Genomic DNA, 14,815 nt, shown 5'->3' with positions numbered 1-14,815 from the left:
TTTCTTCTTGTATTGTGCGAAGACAGAGAATGATCAGATGATGTGGAGAGGCTAACTTTCAAGATTTTTTACACCATCCTTGCTCCATAAATAAACAGTCGCTCTCCTTCACAAGGCAAAGCTAAACTCTCCCTCTCTCTCTCCCTCTTGAGAGTGTTGAAGTGTTAGGATGAGGATTCGAGTGCCGTCGATGCTGTTGTTGTGGTCACTGTTGGGCCTCGTGGCGAGGTCGACAATGGCCGAAGAGACGGTGATCCCCGAGACAACGAGTTTCGACACCGGTGGGCTGAGCCGATCAGCCTTCCCGAAGGGCTTCGTCTGGGGGACGGCGACCTCGGCTTATCAAGTCGAAGGCATGGCCGACAAAGAAGGACGCGGGCCTAGCATCTGGGACGTCTTCGTCAAGATTCCAGGTACTTCTTCCGTCATTTGCATCCATCAATGCTTCTCAAATTCATATCTTCTTTTATCTTAGTTTCCCAAAGTGCGTAATAAAGGTCACGAGTTACGGGAACCGAGGCGAGCACGGTAACAGAGAACATGATGCACATCACAGTTTCCTGGGTTTCTCTTTTCGCTGTTGATGCTTGTATTTGTTAATGGTGTTAAAAGTGTCCTGGTCATGTGATGTGTACAGGAATTGTGGCCGGTAATGCAACTGGGGAGGTCTCGGTGGACCAGTATCATCGGTACAAAGTGGGTGTTTCTTTCCTTGTCGCCATCTGTTTGTAAAGTTCTTATCGGTCCGTTACTAAAAGATCTCTCGATGCATTCATAGATGGGACAAAAAGATCCCTTTTCAAAGATAGTGTGGTCTGTGAAAGAAAGACAGAAGGAATCTATTATTTACATTGGATCTCTTGAGGGCTAAAACAAAAGATTTTCGTTCAGACACACATATGGTGTCCTAATATTTCTAAGCTTTGTTTAATTTATATCATATTTGACAATTTATTATAGTTCTTATGTACGGTCCATTCATATATTCGCTTTATGGTCCTGCTTCTTGACAATTTTCTGAGAGAAACGGTTTCTCAAATGTGATATCTTAATAATCAAAGCTCTTTCCTAGTGTAGTTCAACCCGCTTGATATTGTGCATAAAGAAACATGAACCCGCCATAATTATGTCTTGATTCCACTTAGCGGTGTATCCAATATGTTTCCGCACACTAATCAATCGTGTCGTGCTGTTACAGGAAGATGTGGATCTAATGGCAAAGCTGAATTTCGATGCCTACCGCTTCTCCATTTCATGGTCGAGGATTTTCCCTGGTAATAACAAAATCTTTTGTTCCTATTGCTTTGGAGCTGACCCGGCCAAACAAGTAGTTAGTGTAACACTTGACTTTTGATATAATGCAGATGGAACTGGGAAGGTGAATTGGAAGGGAGTTGCTTACTACAACAGGTTGATCGACTACTTGCTTAGCAAAGGTAGATGGATAAATGAATCCGAAAAAGAGTTCCAAAACATGTCTCGATTTCACAACATCTTTTACTAAGACAATCGTGTTATGTTATGCAATATCTGTTTGCAGGCATCACACCCTACGCAAATCTGTATCACTATGATCTTCCAGAGGCATTAGAGAAGAAGTACCAGGGACTGTTGAGTCCCAATGTAGTGTAAGTATCATCAGGTGTGCCTTATTTAACTTGATCAACAAATGATGTTTGGCTACATTGGAATTTGATTGGGCAGACTACCGTTTGAGAACTTTTTCTTCTTGCCCTTTGAGGATAAAACCTTGTGGTTGTTCTATGTATATTTCTTCTTGAAGATATCCATTTAGGAAGACCGACTTCACATCTAGTTGATGGATCTTCCATTCTTTTTGTGCTACTAGGGCTATGAGTGTTCAAATAGTATCGAGGCGAGTGACGGGGGCAAAAGTTCCAGTATAGTCGATACCTGGTTGTTGCAAGTATCCTTTCGCCACAAGCCTTGCTTTGTGCTTCTGGATTGATCCATCCGCGTTGAGCTTCATCTTGTATGTAAACCCACTTGACACCAATGATCTCTTTGTCTTCGGGTCGATCGACAAGCTCCTAAGTTTCATTTTTCTTGATCATCTTGATCTCTTCCTCCATGGCTTTTATCCAAACTTCTTCTTTGGATGCTTGTTCGTAGTTTTCTAGTTCCAAAATAGCAAAGTTGCATGCACCTTAAATTCTTCTAAGGGCTTTTACCCTTAGTACTGGAGACTCTAGAGTAGATTCTTCTTGCATCACTCTTGGAGAGCTTGGTGGAGTTATGTCATGAGTGGTGGAATCCAGTACTTCTCCTTCTTCTTGTGATGTTGACTCCTCTTGAGCAGGTGGTATGTCTGGCAAGGTGATGTACTTGTTCTCGATCTTTTCGTTCTCCTAATTCCAAGCAGCATTCTCGTCGAACTCAGTGTCTCAACTAATCATAAGCTTTTTAGTTTTTAGGTTGTAAACCCGATAGCCTTTTGATCGGTCACTGTAGCCAAGGAATATTCTCTTTTCTGTCTTTTCATCTAGCTTGCTCCTTTTTTGAGTGGGGATGTGGACATAGCATATGCTTCCGAATACCTTGAGGTGCTTTGCTAAAGGCTTCCGTCCACTCCATGCTTCGACTGGAGTTTTATTTTGGACTACTTTAGTTGGACACTTGTTTAAGATGTATACAACCGTGTAGACTGCTTCTGTCCAGAACGAGTTAAGAAGTCCTTTTTCCTTTAGCATAGACCTTGCCATCTCCATAACGGTTCTATTCTTTCTTCCGGCTACTCCATTTTGCTTTGGGGCATAGCCAACAGTTAGTTGATGATGAACTCCTTCATCTTCACAAAATTTATTAAATTCATTTGAATTGTATTATGTGCCTCTGTCACTCCTTAGGACTTTGATTCTTTGGCCACTTTGATTCTCGACATGGCTTTTGAATTTTCTGAAGATAGAGAAAACCTTTGATCTTTCTCGAAGAAAGTATACCCACGTCATTCTTGTGTAATCGTCAATGAATAGGATGAAATATTTATTTTGATTGGGTGTAGGTGTCCTCATCAGACCACACACGTCCGTGTGGACAAGTTCCAATGACTTCTTAGCTCTCCATGCACCTCCAGATGGGAAGGACTGTCTCTGTTGTTTTCCAAGGAGGCAACCTTCACAAATATATGAAATTTCTGAAATAGTTGAAAAGTCTCTCATCATATTTTTCTGATGGAGAGTTTTTAGCCCAGCAAAATCGAAGTGGCCAAATCTTCGATGCCATAGCCATGAATCATCAAGTTGAGCTTTCATGGCTATATCTTTGACATATTTCCATCGAATAGGAAAATTCTTATTTTTCATCTTAACAGAGGCAATGACATTTTTATATTTATCATAAATAATGTAGGCATCTCTATTAAAATATAGAGAATACCCACTTTGTATCATTTGGCCCACACTTAAGAGATTTTGTGCAAGACGACGGACTAGATATACATTATATATATTGGGCTTTTATTCATTTCCATGGCGATGGTGCCTTTTCCTTTGACATCTATTAATTCAGCATTGCCCAACTTTACTTGGGATTTCACCGACTTATCAATATCAGTAAATATAGATTTGTCCCCCATTTGCTACACCCACTATCAATGTACCATGTTTCATTTTTATTATCATTTGCCGCTTGGCCCACGTAGAATGTATTCTCTTCACTTTCTTTTTTCCTACATAGTTTGCTCGATTATTTGTTTTCGAGCAACAATCTTTTTCTACATGGCCGTATCTTTTACAAAAGCGGCATTGTTTTTTATTTTTAAACCAACAATCGTTCTCCAAATGATTTGTTTTCTTGCAAATACCACAAGGTAGATAATTTTCCTTTTTTATAGTTTCTCCTCCTTCTTTATTTTTCCATGAGCTCCTTCCACCATTTTTAGATTGATGAGACCGTATATTTACTTTAGACTGAAAGGTACTTTCACCTGAATCTTCAGCTTGTGCCATTAGTCTTTTCTCATGTGCTTCTAGAAAGCCAATTAATTCACTCACTCATAGGGTCATCAAGTCCTTAGTTCCTTTTATAATTGTAACTATTGAGTTGTAATTTTTGGCAAGTGACACCAATATTTTCTCAGCAACCCTTTGATCACTCTCATTTGATTAACTAGTTCCTTTTTCCACAATATTCTTGTACGGTCTCATAATTTTTCATTTTAGAATTCTCAAAATCTCTTCTCAGAGTTTGAAGGCGAATAGTGCGTACCTTTTCTGATCCTTGAAATTCTTCTCATAGTATTTCCCAAGCCCCTTTTGCAGTCCTTGCTCCAATTATTCTTGGAAATACGGTTTCTGAGAGTGCTTGCTAGATAAAGTATAGTGCCCTTGCATCCTTTTGTAGTTGATCCTTGAAACACTTGCACCTTCTTGCGGAGCCTTGCAACCTTTTTCTACAATGTCCCATAAGTCTTGGGCCATCAAAAATGTAGTCATTTTTATGTTCCAAAAGTCATAGTTGTTCCCCATAAAAAAAAATGGGGATGGGAAATGAGGATGAGACAGAGTTGGCCATGGTTTAGTTATTGGGTATTTGGAAAGGGTAGTTTTAGAAATGGGTAGATAGGACAAACGCCCAATACCAACCAAAGACGTGGCTTTGATACCACAGTTGGTAGTTGCGGAAACCTGTGTTTGATATGTGTGCAAGTGTGTTTTGTGTGTAAACTATCAAGAGAGTAAAGGAAAGAACAATATGGGTAAGAAAATAATTTGCAGCAAGGGAACACAAGGGAACAAAAGAAAACTTTTTTTTATTTAGTTATTGTAGTACAAACGGAAGGGGAGGAGCTTACGTTTTTGCTCTATTGTCTACCGCTCCCCCCTCTCCCTATTTATAGTGGCACTCCACCAACTTGGGCCCATCATCTAGTAGTTTCTTTTACAATTTTTTCTTGAACAATAGACTTTTTAAGATTTTTTTCTTGAATTTTCCAGCTCAAATGAAGTTTCTAGAAATTGGATAATAATTTAATAGGCTACAATGACCATGCAGGAAAGATTTTGCCGATTATGCAGATTTTTGCTTCAAGACATTTGGCGATAGAGTTAAGAACTGGATGACTTTCAATGAGCCGAGAGTGGTGGCTGCTCTTGGATATGATAACGGGTTCTTTGCCCCTGGGAGGTGCTCGAAAGCCTATGGGAACTGCACAGCAGGAAACTCAGGAACCGAGCCTTACATTGTGGCCCATCATTTGATCCTGTCTCATGCTGCAGCGGTTCAGAGATACCGAGAAAAGTATCAAGTATGAATGCGATTTTTTATATGTTATTTCTGGCATGCAACTATTGTTGCCCCAAGGAGCAGTGTTCATCTGTTTCTATTTGAGCTCTACTTTGTCCATGAATGGTGAATGTGTGCACATTTTCAGGAGAAGCAAAAGGGAAGGATTGGTATTCTTTTGGATTTTGTTTGGTACGAGCCTCTTACTAGATCGAAGGCCGACAATTATGCAGCTCAAAGAGCAAGAGACTTTCACGTTGGATGGTGATAATGCTACTTACATCTTACAAGATCTAGCCAAACTACTGCCAATCAATGTTGCTTAAACTTGATTACCAATTTGGTCTCTGCACATTTCAATTTGGATTGAGAACTTGAGCTTTACATGATTTTGGAAGCATTCCCAATCAAAGCAACCTGTGTAAGTCATAGATTGAGAACTTAAAGTCACATTGTCCTAATGTAGGTTTATTCATCCAATTGTGTATGGAGAGTACCCGAGGACAATGCAAAATATTGTCGGGGACAGGCTGCCGAAATTCACCAAAGAAGAGGTTAAGATGGTGAAGGGCTCAATGGATTTTGTCGGCATTAACCAATACACAGCTTACTACATAAATGACCCAAATCAGCCGAAAGCTAAAGTCCCAGGGTATCAGCAGGACTGGAATGCCGGATTTGCCTGTAAGATACTTCATTCTTTCTTTATAGTCAGATAGAGTGTACACTATACTGTACTGTGCTTGATCATGTATTGAGAGAATATTCTTGAGATTTTTGCAGATGCAAAACTTGGAGTGCCTATTGGTCCAAGGGTAAGAAGTACATTCACTCAGTTTAGACTATGGTCCTGATCTTTGTTTTAATCATTAATCTATGTGAATTACATGCGACCGACTTCACGTCGAAATCGCTGCAGGCACATTCTTACTGGCTTTATAATGTACCCTGGGGATTGTACAAAGCTGTGATGTACATCAAGGAGCGTTATGGCAACCCCACCATGATTCTATCCGAAAATGGTACATATCTGTGCAATAAGTCCTGAATCGTCTTCTACCAAGTAATTGAGGCGTTTCTAACGATTCAGCCATTTATGTTATAACTTTAGGCATGGATGATCCGGGCAACGTCACGCTTTCTCAAGGACTGCATGACACCACGAGGATCAACTTCTACAAGGGCTACTTAACCCAACTGAAGAAGGCTGTTGATGATGGAGCCAATTTAGTGGGCTACTTCGCATGGTCTTTGCTCGACAACTTCGAGTGGAGGTCGGGATACACATCACGGTTCGGAATTGTCTATGTCAACTATACCAACCTCAAGAGATACCCAAAAATGTCGGCCTATTGGTTTAAGCAGCTGCTCACCAGGAAAAAGAACTGAGGTGACCCAAAGATGAAGCTGTTTTCCTTGGTTTAGAATTCAGAAAAGAATAATTGATGTCAATCATGAAGTGCCTGTCATCATGAATGGTGAGGTTCTGCTGTTTTCTTCGTTCTCAGGTTCTATGTTTTGCCTTCTTTTGGTAAAAAGAGGGTGCTGACGAATTTGACCTTAAGGCGGGTCAATGTAATAAAAGAAATGGTGTTGCATGACAATGCTATAATTTGCAAGGTTATGAGTCGAGAATCGCTTGTAGAGTCACTCTAGTTACTCTGCTGATAAACATAAATTTGGAAAAGTAGGAACACTACAAATGTCCTATAGAATTCCGAACCCAGGAAAGACCAAATACAAAATTCGGTTGAAGGATCCTGCTACTGCACTGCACAAGAACAGTCGATTTCCTTGAACATTATGCTATAGCTCAAGGAAATGCAGAGGCAAATCTTCTGGGTGGCTATCGTAAACAGCTCAAATTTGTTGTACGCATGCCAAATGCCATGTTCAGTTTTCATTCATGCTGTCTAGTAAAAGCTAATTGCGAGAGGCCTTGGAATCTTTAACATTGTGCTCACAGAAACATCTGCCTTCTCTAGATTCTCAAAATGGCAAAAAGTACCTGAAAATCATATCAGAAGAAAAGAGATGAACAGCCAACTCTTGATGTAAATGTGCACCAGTTCAAGAGTTGACTCTACTTTTCAACGCACAGGTTACCAAGTAATCAGGATGAGCAAATGACTTGCATTTACTTATCAGTCCATCACCAAGTTAACACTCACCGAGTGATGCCATTGGGCAGAGAATTTGTGGGATAGTTTCAAACTCATGAATGCTACTCGTGATTCTGATGATCCGCTTGGACATACTTACAGTCGAAAAGGAATCAAGAAGAGTATACTTTTAACAGGATCAAAATTATAAAGTTAACTGAAAATCAGCAGCAATTTCATTCCTTTATACAGACAATTCTGGCTTCTAGATTAATTTTGATCTATCGGTAATGGCTCTGATCTATTCTGCTAAAGGATTCATGAGTATGTAAGTGAAACAAAAAATTTACTTAAAAGCCTCATATCAAAATAGCTCAATTGGGGAAAAAAAGATTTTAACGTATCATACACGAGAAAAATAATTCAAAATAGTTGTCCTGTTTTCTGATCCCTTGCAGTTACTTCTTTTCACTTTCTTTGTCTGTCTAGCTTGCTTATTCTCACTAGTATTGAAGTTAGGAGTAGAAGTTACACTCTCCTGAGACGCTAATGCACTGCAGAAGATGCCTGAATTTCCCACCTCAGTCAATACAGAACGATGTCCAGTGTCACCGTCCTTGAGATCATTGCTAATTTGATCCCATTTTCTTTTCATGTAACGGTTTTTTTCAGACATGTCTAATGAAACCTCGTTGGAACTTGGACTTAGCAAATCCAATTCTTCGACGTCTATCAGAAGGGAAACTTCGTCGTTGCTTTTCTTCACTGGACTCAAGTGAATTTTACCAACTTTTCTTATCTTGAAAGGATTGTTGTTGGGGATTTTTACAGACGTGCTTTCAGAGACTGCAACACTCCCCACATCTCCCGAGGTTTCTGGCGGCAACATTAGTCTCGAAAGCACAGCTGCTTCATTGCTGAACTTCCTTTCCTGTAAATTGAGCTCCTCCTTCATTGCTGTACATGCCACAAACCAAGTATACGGTCATCAAAGGTGAAAGTTGCATCACAATTGTGAGCCAACAAGACAAGTTTGAGTGACAAACATGTGTTTTATGCGTAATTTAAAAGGCTAAAGATGCTCAATCCTATATGGTAAATAATTCATTGAATTAGGAAAGCAAATGAAAAACCATTTCAATAATATATAAACGGATGCACATTATGCAAGTACACCTGTAAAGTCTGCCTTCATATATTCATTTGAGATGTTGACGAAGAAGCAGTCTTTCTCTGCTGATAAAGCAGTAGCCTCATCTTGCCAAAGTTGACGTGAAGCTGGTATGATGTCGATAGGTACATGGCATCCAGAAGTTTGATGAGTATCAAATGCTTCCATGTTTGATGGGTCCACCCTTCCCTCTGCAATTGCAATAGCTATTGAGGGAGGGACATCCCTATTTTATGACTGACTGTTAAGGAGTAAACTGTTTTTCCTTTTGTTTGTAAGAAAATTACATTTATTGGCACACTTTAACAGGGTCCATAGGTCTCACTGAACTTCCACCAAGTTTTTAAGTAGGCTGTTCTTGTCTTTGTATGAAACTGGAATTATCCAACAGCATATGCAAAAAGAGGATACGGTCCAAGAAAATCCAGCTCTCCATCTAGAGCCTGCAGGAGCTTTTCCGAAAGAGGTCTCATGTGTCTGAGTTTCTTCGTGATGGTGTCATATCTGTATTGAGAGCAAACTAAGTTAACTTATGTACATTAAGAGGACTGCAATTAAATACAGATAAATGAAACTTAAGTTGGGAGCTTCGCCTACATTCGAGCATGCTGGAATACTGCTACTGCCTCATGGAAAATTTTGCTATAATATTCAGGCATCTGATTTCCCTTTTCAAGCTTCAGAACTGATAATGCCTGCAACAAAACCGCCCATATGGAGTTTAATCATAACCTTTTCTGGAAGTTTTAGCATTTTATCAGGGCTAGTAGTTACAAATACATGCTTCAAAATTGATAATGTTGCACTCTTATGCTATTAGAACTACTTTTCTACGTGTAATTTCAACTATATGGGCATTGGGAGTTATAAGTGAGCTATTTTGCCATTTGAGAAGCAAAGAGAGAACTTACACGGTCAATGTTTCGATACTTGGAAACCAGAGAGTAAGCTTTCTTTATCCCTATTCCAGGAACAGATGGAAGGAAATCGCAGCCAGCTAAGACACACATACCTGCAAAGGGACATGAAGCATTTCCTTTTTCAGATTGATCCTCTTTCTTGGGAATAAATCTCATCCACAGAGAAGCATTGAGAATTAAAACTCTTATTCTTTTACACTTTCTGGAAATTAAGGACTTCATTGGTTTTCAGAGAAAGTTATAACAGGCGCAAAAATGCCCAACAAAAATGGAAACACGATCATGTCATTATGGTGCTAAATTTTAACTTCAAACTTGTGTCTTACTTCTAACGATATCAACACAATCTAATATCCAAAACTTGCCTGTAAATGGTAGTAACTCACCAGTAAATAGTGCCATGTCAAAAATTTTAAAGGAAGGTGTACTAGTTGTGGAATCAAAAACCTTCTGCAGCAACATCTCCTCACCATTGCCATACCTATCCATTTTAAATAGAATCTGTTTGCAGGTGGTGCAGACAAAAGGAAAACAAGAACCATTGTCAAAAGATGAAGCCGTAACGAGAATGATGGATATTTTTTCAAATTGTATGACTTTTCTGTAGAGTTTCTTACAGCTTGACAGCCATATGCTACCAGATCGCTGTCTTCTGTGATAACAGCTGCAACTCCACCTTTCTCTGCCTCAAGACTTGAGAGATATGCTAATTGTGCATCAGCCTCGTAAGGAGCTACTATGAATTCAATGTTTTCCGACTTCAATATCTAGAAACCCAGCAATGAAGAGACTTGCAAGATTAGTACTAGAGGATTCAGATCACTCATCTCTATAAGGTCTCTCCCAAATTCTGAACTTCGACAGATGATTAAAATGCATCTATAGTGCAGCAATCATGTACCTGAATCAATTGATGTGCCATGGATGGGGTAATACTCACTCCTCTCTGCAAAAGATAGAGTGTTTTTTTTTATGAGATCAAGCACCATCCAATGAGCAAAAGGTTAAATCTTGACCGTGCAGGCAACAGACTGCTTTCCTGTCTTTTAGCTGGATAAAGCATAAAAAAATTTCAGAAGCCCCTTCAAATCTTTACAAAAGTTTAAGCTAGTAGATGAAGTTACAGTTTAATACACAATACTTTAACACAAAGAACTTGCACCTTCTTAGACAAAACAATTGCATTTCACAGCATCGCATTCCATACAATGTTTGGCATTGGCCTTTCTGTGCCACTCACTTGCCAAAATGTACAATCCCCAAGCTACGGCAGTTTCTTGTATAACAAAAGCTTCATTCAGATTGCCTACTTTAAATGCACACCAAGTGTTTTGGCCTTGAGAATTGTATATTGATGATTGACAGAAGCATGACGAAGCCAACTGTACTTCTGTTGGCCCATCAAATAGCTGAAACGCCCAAATGACCTGCTCATTTCGAGCTATAGCACACACGACTAATTTGAGTGGGAAAGAGAGGAGAGGGCCAACTCACGAAGAACTGCACTAATTGCACTTGAGGATTCATCATCACCAAATGCATTGTCGATAAAACTAATTGCATGGACAGCTAAGCAAAACATTGGGTCAATTCCTGATAAACCACCCTGATCAAACCTAGCACCAGATCATCAATGAATGGATGGTCGGTCGGTACCTGGAAGAGCTCCGAGGCAGCCTTGACATCTCCCTCTTTAAGCTTCTGCAGGGCCAGGTCGCGATTAGCTTTCCTCCTCCTGAAGCACAACAGCCAACCCATCAACACAATTCACAATCTAAATGTCACGCAAAAATCATATCAATCGTCGCCATCGAACCGGAAACTCATAACAAAATGTGGGTAATCAATGACCCGACCTCTGCCTCTCATCCTCAGTGGCACCTTTACACGGGATGCTCCCCCCATCAAACACAACCACGGGGGTCACTTCGTAGTGACGAAGCAGGTTGATCCGGTGCATGAAATATCTCAGGTACTGCAACTTCTTGGGCCCGTCCGTGTTGAGGCAGAGCTCCATGCTGCACGAGTAAGCTGGAACAAAGTTTCGATCTTTCAGTCGACCCGAGAATCCAAAAACAAGGAAAACCAAATGGGTATTGGCAAAATGAAAAAACAAAAAACAAAACTCTACCTCCCTTGTGAAGCCATGAATAGGCATCGATACCCACCTGCCAAAAGAGACATGAATCATCAAGAAGGTTAGAAAAATGCGAAATCGAGGATGGAACTGGAATCGGGTTTCGGATGGTTTACGCGTTTGCCGGCGAACTTCTTGATGTGGACCGGCTCGATGTAAGGCTTCATGAACCTGAGGAGATCCTTGATCCCCATCGTTCTTCCTCCAGATTTCGTTCGGATTTCTTGATTTCGGGAGCTTCTTTTTTTTTTACCCTCTTTTTCACGAGCTGGTTTTGATCCGTTGACTCTTGTTTTTTTTTTTTTTTTGGTTGGGGGGTGTTTTCCTAGGTTTCGTGTTTTAGCGGCGGAGAAAATGGCGGGAATGATAACAAATGGTAAAAGGAAAAAATGAAAAAAGGCTCGAGATTGAACGAACGCGGCTGTCACGATCCTCATTCGAACCGACGAATGGATAGGCGCCACGTGTTGCGGGGCGAGAATGGGGAAGGAAGGCGGGAGCTCTGATTGGTCCGTGACGTAACCGGGAGAAGAGTGAACGAACAGGAGGAAAAATGATTTTCGGATACGGAAACCTCCCGACGCCGTTTTACCGCGATTTGCGTTTAAATTTTTAGCGGTGGTTCGCGCCTCCTATTTCCGCCATTATTTCAGAGTTTTCTCTTTTTTGCCCATTATCGTGAAAATATAGGCTGTGTTTAATATGCCAAGTAGGCATATGTAAAAACCACCCACGAATCAACACGTGGCAATCGGGCCCACCTATAAAAAAATTGGATACCTTTCTTTCCACTTCATGAGAGAATATTAGGTGAATAGAATACTTTATGTAGGCCATTTGAAAAATCATTCAATAATGGACATATGTTATACTAATTTCATACGGAAAATATTCAAATTTATTGCTCTCTCTCTATCAAAAACCCTAGCCCACCAAGTTCAAAATTTATTTATTGTAGACGCAACAGACCCTCTCTCTCCTCTCTTGTCTCTCCCCATTAGAAATTGCTTCATTCCGTTACGGAGGAAAAAAAAATCACTCTCTCACGTTGGTAAAAAATCACATCTTTCACTCTTGTTTTTCCTTACTCTTCATGCCCTCCGCTCTACTCTCTCTCTCCCCACCCTCCGCGAAGCACCTCTGCTCGTGAATCATGACATCAACACCGCTGCCTCTGCTTCCGCCATCGATATTTCCCTCGCTCTTCGTGACCTTCGCTCTGCTCTCTCTCTCTCTCTCTTTCGAAGTTCTCTGCTTGTGAACCATAATGCCACCACCTCCGTCAGTTGCCTTCACCATCATGTTTTTCCCTCACTCTTGCAACCTTTGCTCTGCCCTCTCTCTTTCCTCCATGATGGTTGAATTTTTTTGGAGAAAGTGATTTGATGTCTTTGTTACGTTCAATGGACTTAAGCAATTTTTCTCGAGATGATTTGCTTGTTATCGTCATTGAAATCATGCATTGCACTTATGAGTCTCTACTTTGGCAGATTTTGGCATGGCAGAGAAGGAGATGGAATACCGAGTGGAACATTTTAACAAATAGGTCCTCTTATCTATAACTCCAATTGCTAAGTTCACCAAAGTAATAATCTTGTCTTCATCCATATGGAGCAATTTATGGCTCATTGATATGGAACCAATTATTGGTGTATCAAGTGTCCTTTCTTGTAGTTTATTTTATAAATGAGCACATGTTTTTCATCTCAAGCTTAAAAATGTCTTCAATTCTTGTACCAATGCATTGTCACTAGCACTTTCCTTTATGGGGAAGATGAGTTAAGGATGAATGTGCTTGTAGTTTATGGACTATCAATAATAGGTTGTTTCTAAATTGCAGTTCTGTGTCACTCTTGCCCATATTATATTGCTCGTGATTCTGGTGGTGAGGTCAAGAGTGGACCAAATTGACCTTTTAAAACAAAATGTGTAACTGTGGTAAACGTGTTGTTGTGAGAATTTCAAAATCCAAGAAAAATAAACACAGGCTCCACTATAATTGTGAGAACAAGACATGTGACTTCTTTTCTTGGTGTTCACCTGCAAGCGATGTGGCTTGTTCTTTCATGAAGGGTTCGCCTGCAATGCTTGAAGATGATATGAGAAACATTAAGGCCGCGTTTGTTTTCGTTTTTTTTTTGTTTTTAAACAACTTTTTTTTTTTGTTCTTTTGTTTCGTAAACAAATGTGGAACAAAAATAAGAAACAAAAAATTATGTTTCTTATTTCAAACACATTTGAAGAACAAAAGATGAACAAAAACATAAGCAGAGCTGTTTCTTTTCTATTTCTTACTCAGCCCTTCGAACACTGCGCGTCTCCTCCCCGCATCTTCTCCACCGTCGTCTTCTCCAGCGCCTCCCACTCTCCGGCACCGACAGCCGCCTTTGTCTCGAGACCATCCGACTTCTCCACCGTCGTCCTCTCTGGCGCCGACAGCTGCTGCTCCTTCACCAAGTGAACCCGCTCACTACTCCTCCTTCACCGCTCCTCCTTCACCAATATCTAATGGGGCCCTCGCAGATCCGGGCGATGCCGTCTGAGCTTGAGCATGAGGGCTCGCTCGAGCCAGCGCTTGCCCAGATCTGCGAGACGCTTGCTCGAGCGAGTCTCGCAGATCCGGGCAAGCGTTGCTTGCCCAGATCTAAGGCACCGTTGCTCGCGATCTCGCAGCAGCTGGGCTCGTCTGCTCGCTCGAGATCCGGACGAGCACGCCCGCCCAGATCCGGCGAGCAACGGTGCCCTAGATCGAGCGTTTGCTTGTAACGAGCCCTACTCCGCCGCTCGCCGCAGAGCAGCAACAGCGCTCCGCTCACTTGATTCTGCTCGAGCGAGCGGACGGTCGCCGCTCGCTCGCCGCAACTCGCTCGAGCGTGAGCAACACGAGCGTCCGCTCACTTGCTTCTCTGCTCGAGCGAGCAGACGGTCGCTGCTCTACTCGCTCGCAACTCGCTCGAGCGTGAGCAACAGCGAGCATCCGCTCACTTGCTTCTCTCGCTCAAGCAAGTAGAGCAGGCCGAGCCCACTCAAAGGCCGCGAGCGAGCGAGAGAAGCGAGCGTCCGCTCACTTGCTTCTCCGTCGCGCTCACGCTCGACCCAATAAACCGAAAAGTAGAACCATTAAGATTAACCAAACCAGCAAAGGCCAACCCTATTTCTAATTCTCTCCCGTCTCCTCTCGTCTTCAAGGTGCAACGACGACGGCGACTGTGTGGATCGCGACGGGCATGGACTGTGGACA

The 14,815-nt window shown here is 41.4% G+C and overlaps 2 protein-coding genes across 3 annotated transcripts; one reads left to right on the top strand and one right to left on the bottom strand.

The window, feature by feature from the left end:
• On the top strand, positions 1-6,894 carry LOC104422088 (beta-glucosidase 44). The gene is made up of 11 exons (XM_010034319.3): positions 1-413; positions 638-696; positions 1,199-1,274; positions 1,365-1,436; positions 1,541-1,628; positions 5,014-5,266; positions 5,393-5,508; positions 5,711-5,928; positions 6,028-6,059; positions 6,164-6,266; positions 6,356-6,894. The coding sequence occupies exons 1-11, from the start codon at positions 170-172 to the stop codon at positions 6,631-6,633; spliced, it is 1,539 nt and encodes a 512-aa protein (XP_010032621.2). The 5' UTR covers positions 1-169; the 3' UTR covers positions 6,634-6,894.
• Positions 6,895-7,518: 624 nt separating this feature from the next.
• On the bottom strand, positions 7,519-11,826 carry LOC104422068 (exonuclease 1). Of its 2 annotated transcripts, XM_010034294.3 has the most exons (12): positions 11,691-11,826; positions 11,569-11,605; positions 11,294-11,468; positions 11,094-11,172; positions 10,339-10,383; positions 10,055-10,204; positions 9,824-9,938; positions 9,429-9,529; positions 9,115-9,212; positions 8,929-9,021; positions 8,523-8,743; positions 7,519-8,303 (listed from the first exon to the last, which is right to left on the bottom strand). In XM_010034294.3, the coding sequence occupies exons 1-12, from the start codon at positions 11,766-11,768 to the stop codon at positions 7,750-7,752; spliced, it is 1,746 nt and encodes a 581-aa protein (XP_010032596.2). In that variant the 5' UTR covers positions 11,769-11,826; the 3' UTR covers positions 7,519-7,749. The 2 variants fall into 2 exon arrangements, with proteins under 2 accessions (XP_010032596.2, XP_039163236.1); XM_039307302.1 differs by lacking the exon at positions 7,519-8,303 and having other exon boundaries at positions 8,578-8,754.
• Positions 11,827-14,815: the final 2,989 nt, after the last annotated feature.

This window comes from Eucalyptus grandis, chromosome 2 (assembly GCF_016545825.1).
Source record: "Eucalyptus grandis isolate ANBG69807.140 chromosome 2, ASM1654582v1, whole genome shotgun sequence".
Classification (NCBI taxonomy): domain Eukaryota; kingdom Viridiplantae; phylum Streptophyta; class Magnoliopsida; order Myrtales; family Myrtaceae; genus Eucalyptus; species Eucalyptus grandis.
This window is presented reverse-complemented; position numbering and strand designations above follow the sequence as displayed.